Source organism: Manacus vitellinus, unplaced genomic scaffold (assembly GCF_001715985.3).
Source record: "Manacus vitellinus isolate BGI_N305 unplaced genomic scaffold, ASM171598v3 scaffold_106_pilon, whole genome shotgun sequence".
NCBI lineage: Eukaryota > Metazoa > Chordata > Aves > Passeriformes > Pipridae > Manacus > Manacus vitellinus.
The window spans coordinates 639,940-659,762 of NW_021938827.1; the positions used below are offsets into that span (position 1 = coordinate 639,940).

Genomic DNA, 19,823 nt, shown 5'->3' on the forward strand with positions numbered 1-19,823 from the left:
TGAAGGTCAGGGCAGGAGGAGGAGTGTTGAGGCTGAGGAGTCTCTTTAGCAGGGGCCCAACTGGCAGGCAGACAGTGTCTCTTGGTTCTCACCTCAGGATTAATCTTTAACTTCCACGAGCAGCACAAGGCCATCTGCTCCAGAGCTACCATTGTGGTTTTGCTGCCCTTTGGCTTTGTTTGGATTTACATTCCTCTGAGGTGCAGACTGGGGGCCTTTGAGTCTGTTGCCCTTCCAGGCTGAGGCAACAGGCCTGTGTCCAGTTCCTGAGAGGCAGCAGACTGCCTGATGGGCTGTGGGAGGAGCAAGCTGGATGCTCATCTCCCAGTTTAAAATGAAGAGACTGTGTTTGAGGAGGGATGTGGACATCTTGGAGACACAATGGGATTTTTTTTCCTTCACCACAATCATATTGGCGCATGTTGTTGGCTTAATTGTATTTTTTCCTCTCTTCCTGGTTTGAGGACCTTAAAGACCAGCAGCTCTTTGAAGGGCTTTCTGAAAGCAGAGAGGAGGGCTCGCTGTTCAGAAGACAACCTTTCTGAAATGGTGTTAGAAGGGTCAGAGTATTGCTTGTGTTGCAGTTCTCCCCTTCGGAAGAGCTCGATGGAGAGCAATACGCTTGGTTTCTTTAAAAAAAACTTCCCACTCTGTGCTGGCTGGGTGCTTTCTGGAGCATTCCTGGGCAATGCCTGGTTGTACATGGCAGTTCTTTGTTTTTCTATCTACCCCTTTGTATGCAGGGAGCACAAGCTGTGCTGAGTTGGTGTCCAGTACTGGAGTAGACTTGCCAGGAAAGCCCCGTCAATGGCTGCTCTTCATCTGCAGGGTTTCCTTCTACTTTTTGTGTTGCTTTGCTTTTCTTCTCAGTTTCCCCAAACAAGCAATACTTAAGAGCCCTATACTGTGCTCCTGCATGCACAAAATCTTTTTGGTGCAACTCTATTGGCTTCCTGCTCTGTTGGCTACCTGCAGGTACATCCAACTCTCTATTCCACCTCTCGGGTAAGGTTTGAGCTGGAAGGATCTTTCTGATCCATTAAAATCTGGACAGCAACCTTCCTGCTACTGCTGTAGCAGGAGGGCACAGAAAATCTGAGAAAGGGGGGAATCTGGGTTTTTAAACCCCAGATGTGTTTTGCATTGACTGTGTTGAACTCCTGATGCTTCTGACTGGGAAGGAAGGGGTAGACTAGCGTGCCCTGAGATTCCTGGCACTCTGGGAAGTCATGTTTTATTAGTATCTCTATTTCAAACTTGAATATAAAAGAAAATAAATCCTGGAAGGCTTCTTGAATTGGCTCAACTTGTCAAGCAAAACAAAACAACAATGAAAAAATAATAATTCACTGATAAATACTTATTTCTTGCACTAAATTCCCCACTTCTAGACAGGCAGTCATTTAAATATGTGGTTAAAGTGTGTCCTGCAGAAGAATCCACAATGGTCTTCCCTGCATGCTATGTTTTATGCTCTAAAAGGCTTTCAGCCTATAAAAAGGCTGATGCCAACTTGTTCCGTCCCTGTAAGTGTCTCCAAGATTAACCCTGTTGACCCTGTCATGTTTTGTTGATCTGGTTTGCGTGGACTGGAAACCAGCTGTGCAAAACAGGGCTGGCTTTATGCTCTGAGGTTTTTGCAGATGTGAAATCTCCTGCTCTCCTCCCAAACCAAATTTCAGTTGTTAAATGGATTCAGAAGTTGCCACATAATGTTTGAAGTACAGAGGTTAAACTCTGTGATGGAAGCGAGGGTCAGAACAAGTTGAAGATGCAGTCAGGGAAAACTCTTTTTATTTTCTGGTAAATCTTACTTGCTTAAACTGTGCTGTGGATTGTGGCTGAGGTCTCCAGCTTTTCTCCCCAGTGCTTTGAGCATATCTCTGCAACTGGTCACAGAAAATGCAGGAATTGCTTAGTCCCTCGGATTTTCCCTTCTGAATCCCATTTGCATGTGCACAGGAGGTCCTGGTGCACTGAGGCTTCAAGACTTTTTTTTTTGCTGGGGAGAGAAGATGAATCACAGGAATGCTCAGTTGTCCCCAGATTTTATAGGAATGTAAGGTTTACCTGGGTGGTGAGATCCTGTGCCAGAGCTGGCAGGAAACCTGTGAGAGAGGTGCTCTGTCCAAGCTGCTGGGGTAACACTGACTGCTCCCAGGTGCACAAAGCTGTAGCTACTGCAGTACAAGGGGAAGTCAGGAAAATGGCACAAGGAGGCTGGGGATGGTGCTGGAGCTTCCTTGCTAAGCTCAGCTCCCCTGTTGGGTGTTGGGAGGTGTGTGTTGCCCTATCTGCCAGCCCAGCAGTCCCTCTCTTTCAGCTCAGCCTGGGGCAGCAAGGCAGAGGTGGCCCTGTCATGGTACCTTGCCCAGGAAGCATGGGTTGGGGTCTACTGCTTTAACTTGCTTGGTTGGCAAATAGAAATCCTCCTGGCTACCTGCAAAGCTTCCCAGTGCTTCTCCAGCTCTTGGAGGCAGAGCTTTGATGAATGCATAACTTCTGTACCTGTTGTTGTCCTTGTAGGTGCGTGGAGGGCAGCGACAGAAGAATGGGGCACGGAGGACTGGAATGAAGATGTAGGTACTCTCCAAACCCTTCTCCTCCGTGCATCTGCCAGCAGGCTGCTGTCCTGTCTGTATACAGAGCTCTAGGGGAGCTCAAAGTTCATCCTCCCCCAAACTATGGGTAGAACCCCAGTCAGGCTCCCAGTTCCAGGAGCTATGAGGAATAAGTAATCATCACAGCTTCAAAAAGATATGTGTAGTAGAGCTTGTCATAGGAGCCCAGGACAGAAAGGGATCTCCTAGGGCCTTGAGGGTGGTCCTCTCATTTCCTGTAACTGTATGATGGAATTCTTCGAAAAACTGGCCTGACTCCATGCAGGACTCTTGCTCCGTCCCTCCAGTGGAGTGGCAGTTGGGGAAGGTTTGCCTTTGATCTCACCATGTGCCATGGAGGAGGCAGCAGTGGTTTCCTGCATGTCATGTGCCTCTGCTTGTCCTTGTGACTTGGATGGAACAGAAGCTTTTGACTTTCTGACTTGCTCTTTGGCGTGCCTTGCCGCCTTTCATTCTCTACTTGATGTCTCCTTCAGGGGAGAATGGATGCTGTCAGCACCAGCTTTTAATGCCTCTATATCAGTTTCTTCTGAAGTGGGCTTCAGTCCCTCTCCAAATCAAGGGAGGACTTCTGTTATTGCAGATGGGAGCAGGGTTGAGCTTTTTTAGTATGATTGTTACTTTTGCATGCTCATTTTGGCTCAGCCAACAGACTGGGCAAGGAGGGGAAGCGTTTGCTTTCTAGGCACTCTCTGAGGGAAGTGCTCCTGCTGTGTTTGGAGACAGGAGCAGTTTCTCTTTGTTCAGTCAGGTCTCTGCTAGAAGGGAGCCTTTGAGAGCCCTTCTTGCCTTCAGTGTGTATGAGATGCCCCCAGGGGTTCCAGGTTTAGTTTTTTAACTCTAGGGCTTTAGTTTCTGGTGGTTCCTCAGCCTGGAATAGAAGCTGTTCATGTTCAGATATGTTCCAGGCTAAATCACAGGTGGTCACTAACCTTCCTCTTCACCCATTCTTGAACAATGTTATTTTCCCTTCCATAGTTGAAGTAGATCTGTTGGTCAGATCATCCAAGTGAGCCTGGATCATTGGAAGCTTAAGTGGGGGTCCAAAGTTTCTTCCTTTGGCTTCTGTACCAGTGCTTGCACCTATCTGTGCAGGGAGTTTGGCAGATCCTCGCTGCGTGCCATCAATTTGGAGCGCCAGCCCAGGGCCCCAGGAGCCCAAGTGGATTTGTGGACTGTGGGAAATTTGTGGAAGTATTTTAGGTTTGTTTTTTTTTCACTGACAGGTGATTTGTGCACTTGCCCGAGAAAAAACAAAAACTGATTCTGATGGGAAGCAAATGCTAGGGAAGTTTAAGTCTAAACACTTGAATTTCTTGAGGTTTTTCTCTAGCCTTTTGTCTCAAACATTCCTGTGCTTTATGTCACAGGCACTGTTCCAAGGCACTGTTCTCACTTTTGAATTCTTTTTCCCTTTTTTATCTTTAGCTATCAGAGACAAAGATCTTCACTGCCTCCAACGTGTCTTCAGTGCCTCTGCCTGCTGAGAATGTGACAATCACAGCTGGACAAAGGTGAGTGCCCATGGCGATGCCATTAACCTGGGAAAAGTGGCACACAAGTCCTGGAGCAATTTCCCTTCTTTAACTAAACCTTGCCAGCTAGCTAAAATGCAGCAGCTCTGAATGAGATGAGGTGGATTTAAATGGAGAAGTTGAGTTAGTAATTTCTGGGTCCTAATCTTGGATTAGAGTTTTCCTAGGCTCTGCTGCTGGTTCTTCAGGTTTGGGGGCATTTTACTGTGTTAAATTAATGAAAAACATGATTTAAAATCAAAGGCTATGCAGGGTCTTGCTTGATCTCCCTCTCTCCTTTTGAGGTTGCTACTGGCAGTTGTGAGTTAATGTTCTGAAGATTCCTTCAATTTGTGAAGTTAAAGGTGTGAGGCTGGAGGGGGAATTCCGCTGTAATGGAAGCGGAAGCTCATGGTAACCTTATTGAGTTATCCTCTTTCTCTTCGCAGGATCGATCTTGCAGTCCTGCTAGGAAAGACACCGTCTTCTATGGAGAACGAGTCAGCGAACCTGGAGTCATCCCAGACTCCTTCTCTGGCCCAGCCACTGGTGTTCAGCAATTCCAAGCAGACTGCTCTGTCCCAGCCTGCCTCTGGAAACTCCTTCTCTCACCACAGCATGGTAAGGAAATGCTGGTCTCTGCCAGCGGAGATTTGATGGGGGTTGCTCATTCCCTGACATTCTCTGTCTGTTTGGGTAATGTGGGAAATGCAGTCCTGACACCTGCTTGCTGCTTGGGACTGGCAGAGCCAGATAATTTGCCAGTCTGCTTCAAATGCAGAGGCCTGAAGTTCATTGCTCAACTTGAAATAATTGGGATAATTCCCCCCCTGTTGCCCTTGTCTGATTTGCAACACATTTGCAACACATGCTTCTTTCCTGCTCAGAGGAAAGGAAAAACTCTTACAGTCCAGGGCTTGCAATTGCAACAATTTGAGAAGTGGAAGTGGTTGGGAACTGGTGTTGTTGGATGGAACTGGGGGATGGAATGCTGGCCTCTACTGGCAGGAGAGGGAAGGAGGCATTGAGTCAGAGATGTGCAGGGACCTGGGCAGATGTTGCTTTGTGTAACTTAAGCAAAAAGAAATAAAAATTGTGCACTTACTGGTGAGGTAGTTGAGGAAGGATTTTCAAAACCACCTTAACATAGAGCCAAGATCTCCAGGTGTTTCTTTTTTAGTGCAACTGAATGCATGAGAATAATTGAGTACATTTTTAAGATTGTGTCTGTTAGCTTTCTTTGTAACCCTCTATGGCTGTACCATGCTATGAGTTGGGTGAGAGATGATCATGCCTGCACTCACACATGATGGAAGGCTGGGAGAGAAGCATGAGCCCTCTCTGCCAGCAGTATGTGTGCGTTTGGAGCTCAGGAGCGTTAAGCTGAGGCACCCAGTGAGAAGCAGCAGGGTACAGTGCATTCAGGTTTATGTTAAGAGATGTACGTGTCCTCTGAGCCAAGTTCCAAGCCATGGGAGATGTTGACTTTGTTATCTCCTTGCTGAACTTGCAGGTGAGCATGCTGGGGAAAGGGTTTGGAGATGTCGGGGAGGCCAAAGGCAGCAGTACCACAGGGTCTCAGTTTCTGGAGCAGTTCAAGACAGCCCAGGCGTTGGCTCAGCTGGCAGCTCAGCACACCCAGCCTGCTGGGAGCACCACTGCTGCTTCCTGGGACATGGGATCCACCGCACAGACCTCGTCTCTGGTGCAGTACGGTAAGGAAAAGGAAAAGCAGCATGGCCCCCCTAGAGTGGGGAGAGTGTGTTCCCCCCTGGAACTGCAGAGGCAGCAGGGGAAGGGACTCAGCAGAGGAGGAGATCGCAAGTTTGCAACCAAGCCAGCTGAGCTGGAGAAATGAATAGAACGGTGGGAGCAAGTTTGTGAGACCAAAATATAATAGTGCATGTGAGTCTCTCCCTGTTCCTTTTATGCTTGGAGCAGTTGAATCCATCATTCCAGCATACTTCAAGGCTAGGGATCTGGCATTCCCGAGCCTCTCACAGTGTGCAGAACTACCTCCTAACACGTAAAGTTGTGCCGGAAAAAGGCCTGAAAGGGCACTTCTGGAGAATAGGTCCTGAATACCAACACTTGTCAGTCTCCTCTCCCTGCTGACCTGATGTTATCTTCTAAGGGAATTCGACTTGCTGTTAAATGCCAAAAAGTAACTCTACCTCTGGGCTGGCCTGAGGGAATAAACAGGGATTGAGAGGCTCTTTTCAGATGAGGTGCAGAGCTCTGCTGTGGTCGAGTGCTAGTGCCATTTCCTTCAGCTTGTGCTTGTTGCAGGGAAATGGCTCTGGTTCAAATCTAAGCTGAAGAAAAATCGAGCCCTGTCCTAGTGACAGTGAGTGTTGACAGCTTCTGATCTTCTCAGACAAGAAGCCACAGAGGAGAGTTGGAGAGAATAGAAGCTGGTTTTTAATAAGCTGTGTAAAGGCTTAGTGGAAGGGGGAAGGTGGTGCAAAGACCTGAGGGTGGCAGCCCTGAGCAGTGATGTTGCTTGGAGATACCCAGTCCCTGCAGGGGAAGGAGCAGGCAATGGAATACTGGAATGCTGGTAGAAACCGGGAGGGGGGAGGAAGCAGCATCAGGCTGGTGCAGTGTCTCCACACAAGGGACTCTGGAGTTCAGCTTTTCTTGGAGAATGGAGGACTTCTGCCACGCAAGCTGATTTTGTCCTGTAGAGATGGTGGAAGGAGCCAAGGGGAGAAGAGCTTAAAAAGGCTTGGCAGTGGTGGTGGTGAGAGCACAAGGCTGGGAGTGGAGATGCTGGGGATCTCTGCTCTCTGATTTTAACAGGCTCCAGGATGACTCATAGTAGGAAACAAATTTATTTTTCTTGGTAAGTGTCAGAACTTGATTTAGTTTTAAGGCAACATACCCTGCTAACTCACCTCTGTCTCATCCCGTAGATCTCAAGAACCCAACAGATTCTTCCGTGCATAGTCCCTTCACTAAGCGACAGGCCTTCACGTCAACCTCGACCATGATAGAAGTGTTTATGCAGGAGAAACAGCCTGTGGTGACGGCCTCCACAACCACACCGGCACCCCCATCCTCTCCGCTGCCCAGCAAAACCAATCCTGTGCCCCAGATGTCCCCAGGGTCCTCGGATAACCAGTCCTCAAGTCCCCAGCCAGCACAGCAGAAGCTGAAGCAGCAGAAGAAAAAAGCATCATTAACATCAAAGGTGCGGATCGATGGTGGGGAAGGAGGTGTCAGATTGTGTTAGAGCTACAGAAGCATCCGTTTGGGCTGGTGAGGGAAGGTCTGGGGTTGCCGTTCCTGCCGTTAGCATGGGGTGTTTGTGGGGGTGATGGAGTTACACGCCAGCCTGGGTTGAACGGTGTAATTCAGAGGCTGCAAGCCTGTAACTGCCATTGTGTGCTGGGAAACATGGGCACTAAAAGCAGTTCTCTGTGCTGATCCCAGGGAATGACTGGGCCGTTCTGTTGTTCCTCCCTTGCAGATTCCTGCACTTGCGGTGGAAATGCCTGGCTCGGCGGATATCTCAGGGCTAAACCTGCAGTTTGGGGCGTTGCAGTTTGGTTCGGAGCCTGTTCTCGCTGAGTACGAGTCGACGCCCACAACCAGTGCTGCCGTTAGCCAGTCTCAGAGCAGCCTGTACACCAGCACGGCCAGGTGAGCGCCAGGAACCGTTAAGCCAAGCAGGCAGCTTTGGAAGGTCGCTGATCCCATGGACTTGAGTTGTGCTGCATACTAGTAGACCCTTTCTGACTGTGCTATGGTCACAAAGGGGGGACAGTGTATGCAACAGCAAAGCGTAAGTTGCCAGCAGACTCATCGGGCAGCTCTGTGGCTGTTTCGGCCTGCGGCACTTGGACAGAAAGCGGAGTTATCCTGCTGCCCTTCAACTGTGTTGCTGGAAACACAGAAGGGGAATCCCCAGCGCAACTGCTCTGTGTCCCTGGTGAACGGATTGAGTGCTTTGTCCTGCTTTTTGCCTGGCAAACTAGGACACAGCGGGATAGGTGTATCTACGGCGCCTTGCCAAAGCGATGTGTCTCTGTCTTCTCTTGGGCTGACCCTCAGTAGCTGGCCAGTCTCTTAAGTGCTAGGCAGTGTGTGAGGCAGGGCTGTGGCTGGGTGCCAGCATCCTCCCGTGGTTGGGCTACCCCTGCTCTCTGGGCGCATTTCTTGGCTTGGCTGCTTCATGCGGTGCCTTTATGCTGATGCTTGGTGCTCTTTATCTTGGATATTTTTTCTCCCCCCTTTGTAGTGAATCTTCATCCACGATTTCATCCAATCAAAGCCAGGAGTCTGGTTACCAGAGCGGCACAATACAGACAGCAACATTTACCTCCCAGAACAGCGCTCAGGGACCACTGTATGAACAGAGATCCACCCAGACGAGGCGATACCCAAATTCCATCTCCTCCTCGCCCCAAAAAGATCTGACCCAGGCTAAGGTAAGAGAACAGCTTTTATCACCTGTTGTGCTGAGTGAGCCTTGTGTGTGAAGCAGTGTCTCAGGAGAAGCTGAGTGGTTTATCAAGTGGTTCTCCAGCCTCACTGTGCGGCTCATGAGCTCTCGTGACAGCTCTCATCTGGCTGCTCCCAGAGCCCTCAGCTGTGCTGTGTGCCTGGGACTGATGTCAAGTAGATTGCAAGGTGTGTGTTGTGTCTCACGCAGTTACCCTACTAGAGAGGGGCGTGCTGGCGAAGGATTTAATTTCCTCTTAAAGATTTGGTTCTTGCATGCTGCACACCAGTTCAGTAACATCAGGTTTGGCTAATGAACATGGGTTGAGGAGGTTGAGGTGGTCTTAACTACCAGCAGCAGAGAAACTTCTCGCACTAATTTCTCAAATATACATGTGGGGGTCGTGCTGTCATGGGGCTAGTTGACCTTGGAACTGACCCCAACACAGTCTGGTGACATGTGTTGGTAGCAGGACCTTTTCTTAACTGAGGAGGAGTGTGGGAGGGAGCTGACACGAGCTCTGCCTCTGGAAATGCACAGCTGTGATGCCCAGTACTCCTTTTTTCTCTTCTTTCTCAGAATGGTTTCAGTTCTGTACAGCCCACGCCGTTACAAACCACGCAGGCCGTTGAAGGTAAGTGTCTGCCAGCACAGCAGGTGACCTGTGTCTCTTGTGCTGCTCATGTTCTCTGCTTCAGATGAGAAGCTTTATCTGTGCTAATAGCAGGTCCTTTCCCTGCTGGACTAATTGCTGCCATTTAGATTATTTGCTTGCCTTGGAACATTGAGCTTTCTGTTGATGGATCCATGAGATCCTTGATGAGTCACCAATGACAATAATTTATTCTGCTTTTTTTGTAGAAGACATCTGTAGGTCTTGAAGCTCTTTGTAGAGCCAATGGCAGTGTAAAATGAGACCTAGAACACAATCACAAGTGTGTAACTGGTTGGCAGCAGTGAGGGAATCCCCAGATCTCCTGACTCCTTTGGCTGAGCATTTGCTGGTCCCTCTGGAAGTTGCCAGTAGCTGCCCCTAACCCAAAGCTTTTCTTCTCAGGTGCTACAGGCCCCGCAGTGAAATCCGATTCCCCCTCTGCTCCCAGTATCACACCTCTCAGTGATGGGGTGTCTGCGTCGTCCTTGCTGACAACAGCCAGCCAACACTCGACAGCTCTGAGCAGCCTGAGCCACAGCGAGGAGCTCCCCAGTACAACCACTGCCCAGCTCAGCAGGTGAGGAGCGTCGGGGGTGGATTTCTGGAGAAGCAGAACTAGAAGCAGAAATCCATACTAGACATCAGAGACCGTCTCGTGCAGTGAGGAAGACTGAGATGACCCATCCCATCCGAGTAGATGGGGAATGGGATAGTGCCTCTAATAGTGACTCTCTCACCTTCGTTTGACAACCTCTTATTTCTCCTCCCGCAGTGCGTTGCCCACCCAGCAGAACAGTCTGTCCTCATCCACATCCTCTGGGCGAACATCAACTTCAACTCTCCTGGTGAGTCTGGGTGTGGTCTCGCGCTCTGTGCCCCGTTCCCACTTGGCTTGGCCAGGTTCTCTGGGGTGCCTGACCTTGGGACTGTGGTTGTGACAGAACCTGCCAGGCTGCTGGCTGTCCTGCTGGAGTTTGGGTGCTGTGTGGAGAGAGGACGGGGGGTTCTGTCAGAACACTGTCTGTGCACCTGTGGCTTGAGGCTGTTGACCCCCTGCTTGTCTCTGGCTGAGCAGTGGCTCTTTTGGGTCTATAGCAGCCCTTGAAAGCACTACAGAGTCGCAGCCACATCAGAGCAAACTGGTAGCTGATGCAGTGCTGCCAAATGTCTCTACTGCTGGAGCTCTCATAGTATGGAGTCCCTGGGTATCGGCTTCTGCAGCAGAATAAATCTCCCTGCCACAAATGTGGTGTCTTGCCCTGCTCCCCCCAGCAGAGAGATGTTGGGGCACAGCCACCGGAGAGGCTTGAAAACATTAGGGGTTGGCTGCTGTCAGGACTTTGGACTTAAGCCAGGTGCAAAGCAGGTTTCCTTGTAGCCTGCAGCAGTTCCCTGCAGGAACACCCAGGTGCAGACACAGCGTGTATTTTGCGTAGACAGTGTCCTGTGGTACCTGTGCACTCTGCTCCACCTGCCTGGTCCCCTGACTCTCCTCCCTTCCTTCCCTAGCACACGAGTGTGGAGAGTGAAGCGAGCCTCCATTCTTCTGCTAGCACTTTCTCCACCTCCTCCAGCACGGTGTCGGCCGCGCCGCCGGTGGTCAGTGTTTCATCCAGCCTCAGCAGCGTCAGCAGCCTGGGCCTCAGCCTCAGCAGCAACTCCACGGTGACGGCCTCCACTCGAAGCTCCGTCGCAACAACATCAGGTACTTTCCTGGGTCCTGCTGTACAGGAGCTAAGAGAGTGAGTTTCTGCTGTTTGCTTTACTGTGGAACTTTCTCTTCCTTTGTCAGGAAAAGCCCCTCCTAATCTCCCTCCTGGAGTCCCACCGTTGTTGCCTAATCCATACATCATGGCTCCAGGGCTGCTACATGCCTATCCAGTGAGTAGAACAATTGCTTTATGGTAATGTCATGCCACCAGATCCCTCCCAGCTCCCTCTGCAGCAGGGAGGGATGCGGGATAGTGGGGAGACCAAAAACTGACATAGCTCGGTGGGGCTGCCTTGGACAGGTGGGGCTTGAACCTCCTGCTTTCCATGAAATCCACGTGCCTGTGCGTGTAAATGTCTGTCCTCATGACCCCAGAGCAGAGTCTCTGTACCTATTCTCAGCAGCCTCCCCAGCCTTTGGGGAGCAGCAGCCCTTGGCAGAGCATGGTGCATGGGAGCACGGAGCTGTGTTAGAAACATGCTGTGACAAAGGGCAAACACAGTCAGGGCAAGGGTGGTGACTCCCACGAAGTCTAGGGGTGTGTCACAGCCCTCTCCTGAAGTTGAGAACAGATTTTGAGGAAAAACTGCTCAGGGGCTGTGTGGTCTGGAGCGCTGTCCTTTGAGCAGCTCACAGGAACCCCCAGCAGCATCAGCCTGCGTAGGGAGTGGCTGCCTGCACCTGGGGGGTCATGGGCTGCTGACCAGCTGCTTTTGGCTTTATCTCATGTTTATCTAAATGTTTAATCTAAAATTAGATAAGTGTCTTTATCTAGTCCATCTGCTGCTCTTTTTCTAGCCACAGGTGTACGGATACGATGACTTGCAAATGCTCCAGACGAGATTCCCATTGGTGAGTAGTGCAGAGTGACAGGGACACACCACTTCTGCTGGCTCTGAGTGCTGTGGGGTTACAGACAGGTCAGGCTGTGGGTAGTCCCAAAGAGCTGGAAAAATGGGGTGCTGGATGGCTGCACCTCTCTGTGACAGCCGTCAGAGTTAGTCAGTTGCTCCTTGACACGTGGGAATTTGGGTGCATGAGTTACTCATCAGCAGTATCTCTTGTGGGGCCAGGAAGCATGAGAACTACAGCAGCAGGGCTGTTGTGGAGATTCACCTCTGATCCTTGACTTAGGCAGTGACTAAATACTTCTTAGAATGGGCTTTACTTAGTGATAGGACATGTCCATTTTCTTTTGAAGCAGAGGGGAAAGTCCAGGCAGTTTAAAGACTGCATACCAGTAGACCTTATCTGGTTCTTCTAATAGCCAGATCAGGGGGACGGTGCATGCTACAAAAACCTGGGGCTGCTGTAGGTCATGATCAGCCTGGATGTGGCTGGTTGAACTGTGGTACCCTGACATATCTTGCAGCTGCAGGACAGAAATTCCTCTATCCCAAAAGATACTGCTTTGCACCTTTAGACAGAGCTGATAAAATATCTCCATTTGTTTTTAATCATCAGGATTACTACAGCATCCCATTCCCCACACCCACCACCCCGCTGACTGGAAGAGATGGCAGCCTGAGCAGCAATCCGTACTCTGGTAGGGAAAAAGTCTGCTCTAAATCCCATTCCATCGGGGTTTGTGCTGCTGCTGCTGGTGTCCTGTGCCTTTGTCTGCTGGAGCTACATCTGCGCCAGCCTCCTGCACTGCCTTTGGTTTGGAGCATGTCTCGCAGCTAAATTCTTGTCTTGTCCTTGGACATCTGGTTTTGTCAAGGCCTGTTACAGGGAAGAGGTGGGCGAGTAGGAGTTAGTGTGGCAGTTGGAAAGGGAGTGAGGGAGGGCTGAAAGATTCAGCAAGGAGTACAGCTGGGGAACTGCTTTCCAGGTGGTGGTGAGGCCAGCACTCAAGCACTGCGAGTAAAAATACAAAGAAGCACAAAATATGGAGAAATTAAGTTTTTTATCTATGGGACAGTCTTATCAAGAAAACCAGCGGGACATTTGGGACCTGTCAAACTTGAACCAAGCACTCAGCGGGTGCCTGACCGCTCACTGACCTTGTGTTTATGCACTGCCAACCTGCAGTGGGCAGTAACTGTGCTGAGTTTTCACATGCTTTAGGAATTGTTGCACTTTGAGGTTTGCTATTTTTCCAGCACTGATTCTCCCTGGCTTCAGCAGGAGCCAGTTTGTGTGGAAGTGCTTTTGCCCAGCTGAGGCTTAAATGCCAAGCTTGGAGTGTGGCCCCATGCGAGCTCTGAACTGGAGAGTTTTTGCGTAGAAGAACCAAGCGGGTGCTCATGAAGAGCAGCACGGGGAGCTTCCCCCAGCCCTGCAGCCAAGCCCTCCACAGCCCAGGCAGGGAACTGGGTTGTGTTCAGTCCTGCTGCTGGTGCACAGAGAGGGATGAAGGAGAGCTGTAGCACCAGGCTCTGCTGCACAGGCAGCCAATAGCAGGTTTATCCAGTGCTGGATTGTGGGCTGACGTCAGGCAGTGCAGCACAGTAGCTGAGCTACTGTGGGCTTCCCTTCCCCCCGGTAGTCCTCTCAGGGCCAAGGAGCAATTAACAGCTTTGCCTTATCAGTGTGCAAAGGTCTGAGGGCTTGTGAGGGCAGCAGACTTTTGCAGTGGCAGGAGGGGAAACTGATTCAAGTAGCTGTTTATCAAAAGGCTGGGTCAGCTTTGGACTGAGCTGGAACAGGCCAGGATCTGGCACTTGTGTTCTTCACTCTCACCTCCTCTATTTCAGGTGACTTAACAAAATTTGGCCGAGGTGATGCCTCTTCTCCTGCTCCTGCAACAACTCTGGCACAGCCTCAGCAGAGCCAGACCCAGACCCATCACACCACGCAGCAGACGTTCCTGAACCCGGCGCTGCCTCCTGGCTACAGTTACACCAGTCTGCCCTACTACACAGGGGTACCAGGGCTCCCAAGCACCTTCCAGTATGGGCCCGCCGTGTTCCCTGTGAGTTTCCTGGAGGCAAGGGGTGGGATTTGGGCAGGGGGGTGGCACAGCAAAGCCTCTCCTCACTCTGCTCCTCTCTGTTCCGTAGGTTGCTCCTACCTCTTCCAAGCAGCATGGTGTGAATGTCAGCGTCAACGCATCAGCGACCCCTTTCCAACAGCCCAGTGGCTACGGCTCTCACGGGTACAGCACTGGTAAGAGACCTGTTGGAGCACCTTCCACGGTAGCAGGGCTTGTTCCCAGTCTCCCTGGCTGTGCTGGGGACTGCTGTCTTCCGGCAGTAAGGGAGGAGAATGCCTGGGGTGCCACTCTCATGTCATTCAATTATCCCTGGAAAGGCCCAGGATTGTTCTGCATCCACATCTGGAGCGGTTTTGGGAGATACAGAACACTTCATGCCCTCCTCTGTGCCCCACAGTTGAGTGGCTGGGGCCTTGAACCCCTGTCAGAAGCTGAATTGTTTGGTTTTATTTGATTTGTTGGGTTTTTTAACTGCCTCTCTGTGATCAATAGAACAGCAATTATTCTGGATTTGAATTCATTTCCCACCAGTTTGGCAGACACTTAATAGGGAGGTATCCTTGTGGTGGTTTGAAACTACCACGAATCTAATTTTTAAGTTCAAGCCCCCCTCCCACAGTTTGCCCCTGTGAGAGGGTTTAGTGATGGTATGGACTTGATATCTTTTTCACCTCATGTGGAGAGTTTTCAGACAAAACACAACCATTCGTTATTGGGGGAAGGGGAAAATATTTACAAAGGTTTATTTACACCCACATATATATTACATTAAATTAAATTTCTCCTTTTCTTCAATAAAAGTCCAAGAAGAAAAGAGAAGAGTCTTTCTGTCACTCCTCAGGCCACAGTTCCTTACTTTCATTTTTTTGTGGCACTGGTTAGTGTCCTTCATTTTCCTGAGGCGGCAGATTGAAGTATGGCAGTCAGGATTTTTGTTCTTACTTTGTGGAAATTCCAACCCCGAGCCCGAGCCTTCGGGGGATTTCCTTGTAGATCTTCACTCCCTTGGGTTAGAACATTGAAGGCAGCTTTCAGTTCAGTCTTACCAAAGCTCTTCTGCTCTGTCTCAGCTCGCCAGCATGATAGAAGCAGCAGCAGCAGAGGGCACGGCCACCTCCTCCGCATTCCGTCCTGGCTCAGCTCTCAGGACGACTCTGGGTTTTTTAGCTCCTTTCTCTCTCTCTCTCGCTGCTGCTGCATTTCGGGACTCCCTGAGGGTTTGGAAGTCCACCCCTCCTCTTCAGGAAGTCTCTGGGTTTTGGGAAAGCAATACAGTCTTACCCCAAACCAGCTCTGTTGAGTTTTCCTCTGTTTTGTTGCCGGCTCTCCCTCCTGCAGGAACATCTCTGCGTCTTTCAGCCGGCTTCACGTTATCTCGCTGCTACTGGCTATCTTTTTGGCTTTTAGCCATCGCTGTCTCTGTTCAGGACTGCTCCGCTGCCGCTTTTCAATGTCTTCTGCTGCTGCTGACAGTAAGGAAACTCTTCCAGCTCTTGATTACGGGCGGGACCCGGTCCAGCTTTGACACTATACCGGGTCTCCCGTAGCCTCAGCTGGGGGCTGGGGGCCCTTGGCCCCCAGAGGGGCTCACTGGCCCCCTGCCTCCTCCTGGCTCAGATCATGGCTACCTACCTTCTAAACTATCTTCACCACCTTCTCTTCCGTTTCTGGGGGTATGTAATTTCCGTAGGGCGCACATGGACTATCGATTGGTCCAGTGTTATCAGTGGGGCAAACCATTACTACCTCAGAGAAAAGGTTTTTCAAACCACCACAATCCTTGATTCAAAGATGCAGGAAGGTTGTGAACCTGCCGCCTGTCTTGGTACTGGTTTCACTGGTTGGCCTCCAGCTGACTTACACAGGGGTGCATTTGGGTCCCTCTTCCAGCCTTTAAATTCCCCTTGTCCTTCTTTTCACTACATTAGAGCCCTTCAAGATACTATTTTCTCTTTGTGAAGGTCCTTCAGCTTTGTACCAGGTCATCTTGTGCTGAGCCCTTCAAACCTCCTTGATTTCAGCCCTTTTTCTGCACCTTAAATGGTCACTGAGTTCTCCTCTGGGCCACCCTGTTTTACAGACAGCCCTGTGCAGGTTGTGTTGGCGGTCACTGCACCAACTATCCCAGCCCACAGCCGAGTTGCCTTTACGTGCAATTGCCTGTTATACACATGAGGAGCTCTCAGGCTGTTCTTGCTGCCGTGTTCCATGCTGGGGGTTTGTTTCCGTGTCTCTGTGCTGCATTCCCCAGCTCTCCTCAGAGCTGCTGTTTTCTGTGTGTTTCTCTGTGTGTTTTTCCAGCCCCTCGCTTGCTTTCTGGACTCGTGTCCAGAGCAGAAGAACTTAAATTTGTATGGGCGCTTTGCTCATGGCCATGCCAGGACCCTGCTCCCCAGGCGGATCTGTCTTTAGACCTTCCCTGGCCACCAGAGCTCTCCACCAGGTGCTGCTGGTTGTCAGCGGCTCCTGCTGAACCGGTGGCTGCTGCCTAACGCTCTCCTGCCTCTCCCTCCTCTGCAGGTGTATCCGTGACATCCAGTAATACAGGCGTGCCGGACATCTCGGGCTCTGTCTACTCCAAAACTCAGGTTAGTGTCTGTGAGTGCTCCCTGCGTGGCTCCGGAGGGGAACTGAGCTCTGAGACAGCCTCCCTGTGCAATAAAGGTCTCTTCCCCTTGGATTGGTCAGCCAGGGAGAAGGGAAATGCTTGACCTTCCCCAGTTTAGAGCAATTCTAAGCCCAGAAAGAGCCATAGGAAGAGACTCTATCCATTCTCTGCATCACACACTGACTCTGGGCCCACGACGTGTAGAGCTGGGGAGGGGCACGCTGCCAGCCTGGCTCCCAGCCCTTACTCCACTGTTGGCATCCTCTCTTCAGCAATCCTTCGAGAAGCAGGGATTTCACACTGGAACCCCGGCAGCCTCCTTCAACCTGCCTTCGGCACTGGGCAGTGGTGGACCCATCAACCCTGCGACGGCGGCGGCGTATCCCCCCACCCCCTTCATGCACATCCTGACCCCGCATCAGCAGCCGCACTCGCAGATCCTCCACCACCACCTGCAGCAGGACGGGCAGGTGAGCGATGCCCCCGGCGCTCCAGCCCCTCGCTGGGGTATCCCCTAGGGCTCTTCCTCCCCCTCCAGCCTCTGCCCCCCCCCCTCCATGTCCTGCAGCGGACACAGGCGGTGACACACACACACACTCACACCTGCACATACACACAGAGAGGTGAGAGGATGAGGTGAGGACACACCCGGGGTGTGCTCTGCTGGGGGGGTACTTGGCACCACCCCCCATGCTGCCAGGCTGCACTAGGAATGGCCAGGTAGTGCCCCCTCACGCAGACACACCCGGGGCGTCCCGATCTCCCCCGTCCTCAGAGGGGAGCCCCACAGGCCAAGCAGCAAAGGGGTCACTTGCCACAGCCACGACCCTGCCGGAGCTTTCAGGTCTAACCGTGGATTTCTACTGTCATAGTTTGTCCCTTTATTTTACATATCCTGGTACTGCAACAGCTTCCATATTTGCAGATGATACTGTGCTGCCAACGCCAGCAGGAAGATCAGGTAATGAACTCTCTGATAATGCATTGCACTTGCCCTGGGGTCTCCCCCTGCCCCTAAGGCTGCCCAGGCTCAAGTAGCCTCTTCCTTCTCCCCCGTGGCCGCACAAGGTGAGGACAGAGGCCCTCAGTCGGTATGTGCACACACACACACACCCCCACGTGCAGACACACACGTTCCTGCGCTGACCCTTCCCTGCTCCCTGCTGCCCCTGGCCCAGTGTGCTGCTGCCCTGGAGGAAGGCATGGAGCAGAGGGAGGGTGCTGGGGCTGCCGGGGCACAAACAAGACAGCCCCAGTGCCCCAGCACTGGGAGCTCGGCTGGGCGGAGGCGGAGCAGCGGACGCCGAGGAGCCGCCGTGGCCGCAGTGCCTGGCAGGGCTGAGGCATCGTCCTGCAGAGTGGGCTGGGGCCGGTTCCCCCCCACACTCACCACCCGCTTCTCCTTCTGCCCCTTCCTGCAGAGTGGCTCCGGGCAGCGCAGCCAAGGCAGCTCCATCCCCCAGAAATCCCAGGCCAACAAATCTGCCTACAACAGCTACAGCTGGGGTGCCAACTGAGGCCGGGCCCCCCCACCACCACTTTGCTTCCGGAAGAGAATCCCAGCTACCCCGATGATGCTGAAGGATCCCAGGGAGGAGAGAGCCCTGTGGTGGGGAGCGCCCAGGCCCCCAACCCCGGCAGGGCCCCGCAGGGCAGGCCGCAGGCGCCTCTGCGTTGTCTGTCTTCAGCCACTTTCCTGTTGTATGTAATATAGAATTTGTATTTTTTCTTTTTTTTTTCCTTTTTTTTTCTCTCTGCATTCAGATCTGAACCGTTTGCCGTAGGGGCCTTTTTTGGTTTTTACTCCTTTCTGTCCCCTCTCCCCTCCTGCTGCCCCAGAACCTCTCAGATCCAAAGGAGTGGAAGCTGCGAGTCGCCTACAGCAAACCCCCTTATTATTAGGAATAAGACCAGTAATTGATATGAGCAGCATTGTAAGATTAATTAGTTGAAGTGTTTTTTTTGTACCGTGTTCTAAATTTAATGGATAAATGTGTCTTGTATATAAAAACAAAAACCCCATGCCGTCCTCTAGTTCTCTCATTTCCTCCCCCCTCCACTGCTGTCTGACAGAGCCCCCCCCCCGTATTTTACATTCTCCATCTGCGCGCCCCCCCCTCCTCACAGGCCCTGAGTGCAGGTCCTGCTCCCCTTGCACGCTGTAAGTATCTTCTGCTTTTGGGTTGGGTTTTTTTCTTTTTTTTTTTTTTTTCTATGCAGTCCAGATCTTGTATTTTTCGGTTCCACCTGGTCCCTTCAGCTGCAGTCCCAAGCAGGGATTTACTGAAGAGAATAAAGATCACAAAGTGATGTGTGTATTTTTTCCACCTTTCAGCCTGGTTCCCTATTTTTGGTGCAGGGGGTGGGAGGCCCTGGATGGGCGGGGGTGGCAACGCTTCCCCTACTTCTCCCCACCGTCTTGCTGGTTTGTGGGGTTTTTTTGTCCCCTCGTTTTGTGGATTTTTTTCCCGGCTGCAGCTCTGGGCAGCAGCAGGATGCCAGCATAGGGACAAGGTCAGAGTCCTTCTCCCCGAGATTCCCACCTTCCACTTTTTCCCTTCCACTGCTCTTCCCGGAGCTTGGGGGCTCCACCCCAGCCCCCACGTCCCCAGGAGGGGCTCGGGACAGGCTCGGCTGTCACGGAGGGGAGTCTCGGGCGCTGGGGAGGGCAGTGGGACCGCGAGGGTGGCAGGAAGGCCCGGGTGTCCCGGCAGTGGCTGCTGAGCTGCATGGTTAAGGGGCCGAGGGCTCGGAGGGGGAAGGGGGGGCGAGGCAAAGCCGGAGCTCCCCGTGCTGTGGGTCCTAGTGGGGCAGCAGGAGGGCATCGGGCTGGGCCAGCGGAGCTCAGCTGGGGGCACAGCGCAGGGCCGCAGGACGCCAGGGGTGCAGGATGGAAGCCCCGCTGCCCCCGGGCCCGGCCGGGGAGACACGGGACCAGCCCCGCAAAGCGCCTCACGACACCCGGCGGCACTTTGCGGCCGCGGCGCTTTGCGGCCGCGCGACCCCGGGCCGGGCCCCGAGGAGGGCCCCGGGAGCGGGAATGAGCTCTACGCGCCTTTCGCGGCTTCTTCGGGTTCCCGGGGCGGCGCAGGTACCGCAAGCTCGCCCGGCCCTGCCCGCACAGCCCCCGTCCCGGTGTCTCAGTGCCGCGCTCCCGCAGGCCCCGGGACCCGCTGTTCGGCGGCGCGGCGTGGGACGAGGAGGAGGAGGATGACGGCCCGTGCCTGGCGCAGCCCCCACAGGACTTCGGCTTCGGATTCAGTCCCGACGCGTCGCACGGAACCTTCGAGGAGCTGTTCCGGGACATGGGCGAGCTCCTGGGGGCCCTC

The 19,823-nt window shown here is 52.4% G+C and overlaps 2 protein-coding genes and 1 non-coding gene across 9 annotated transcripts in view; all 3 read left to right on the plus strand.

The window, feature by feature from the left end:
- The window catches only part of UBAP2L (ubiquitin associated protein 2 like), a 31,277-nt gene extending 12,473 nt beyond the window's left edge, over window positions 1–18,804 (plus strand). For 3 of the 7 annotated variants that reach the window (XM_029964262.1, XM_018088620.2, XM_018088624.2), the window contains 20 exons: window positions 2,527–2,579; window positions 4,050–4,135; window positions 4,585–4,756; window positions 5,649–5,850; window positions 7,051–7,328; window positions 7,608–7,780; window positions 8,379–8,568; window positions 9,162–9,216; window positions 9,640–9,814; window positions 10,010–10,082; window positions 10,747–10,942; window positions 11,030–11,118; window positions 11,747–11,800; window positions 12,413–12,494; window positions 13,648–13,865; window positions 13,954–14,059; window positions 16,407–16,474; window positions 16,767–16,964; window positions 17,405–17,455; window positions 17,916–18,804. In XM_029964262.1, the coding sequence (XP_029820122.1) occupies window positions 2,527–2,579; window positions 4,050–4,135; window positions 4,585–4,756; window positions 5,649–5,850; window positions 7,051–7,328; window positions 7,608–7,780; window positions 8,379–8,568; window positions 9,162–9,216; window positions 9,640–9,814; window positions 10,010–10,082; window positions 10,747–10,942; window positions 11,030–11,118; window positions 11,747–11,800; window positions 12,413–12,494; window positions 13,648–13,865; window positions 13,954–14,059; window positions 16,407–16,474; window positions 16,767–16,964; window positions 17,405–17,455; window positions 17,916–18,011 (2,615 nt within the window). In that variant the 3' untranslated portion in view covers window positions 18,012–18,804. The remainder of the gene's footprint in view (window positions 1–2,526; window positions 2,580–4,049; window positions 4,136–4,584; window positions 4,757–5,648; window positions 5,851–7,050; window positions 7,329–7,607; window positions 7,781–8,378; window positions 8,569–9,161; window positions 9,217–9,639; window positions 9,815–10,009; window positions 10,083–10,746; window positions 10,943–11,029; window positions 11,119–11,746; window positions 11,801–12,412; window positions 12,495–13,647; window positions 13,866–13,953; window positions 14,060–16,406; window positions 16,475–16,766; window positions 16,965–17,404; window positions 17,456–17,915) is intronic. The other 4 variants (XM_018088622.2, XM_018088623.2, XM_018088625.2 and 1 more) reach the window with 2 other exon arrangements.
- Window positions 12,179–12,313, plus strand: LOC112841565. Its single transcript, XR_003213123.1, has one exon. It is a non-coding gene; the product is annotated as a small nucleolar RNA SNORA58 (small nucleolar RNA).
- Window positions 18,805–19,384: 580 nt separating the features above from the next.
- The window catches only part of HAX1 (HCLS1 associated protein X-1), a 1,839-nt gene continuing 1,400 nt past the window's right edge, over window positions 19,385–19,823 (plus strand). Inside the window, exons 1-3 of the mRNA XM_029964136.1 lie at window positions 19,385–19,487; window positions 19,540–19,585; window positions 19,655–19,818. Of these exons, the coding sequence (XP_029819996.1) occupies window positions 19,385–19,487; window positions 19,540–19,585; window positions 19,655–19,818 (313 nt within the window). The remainder of the gene's footprint in view (window positions 19,488–19,539; window positions 19,586–19,654; window positions 19,819–19,823) is intronic.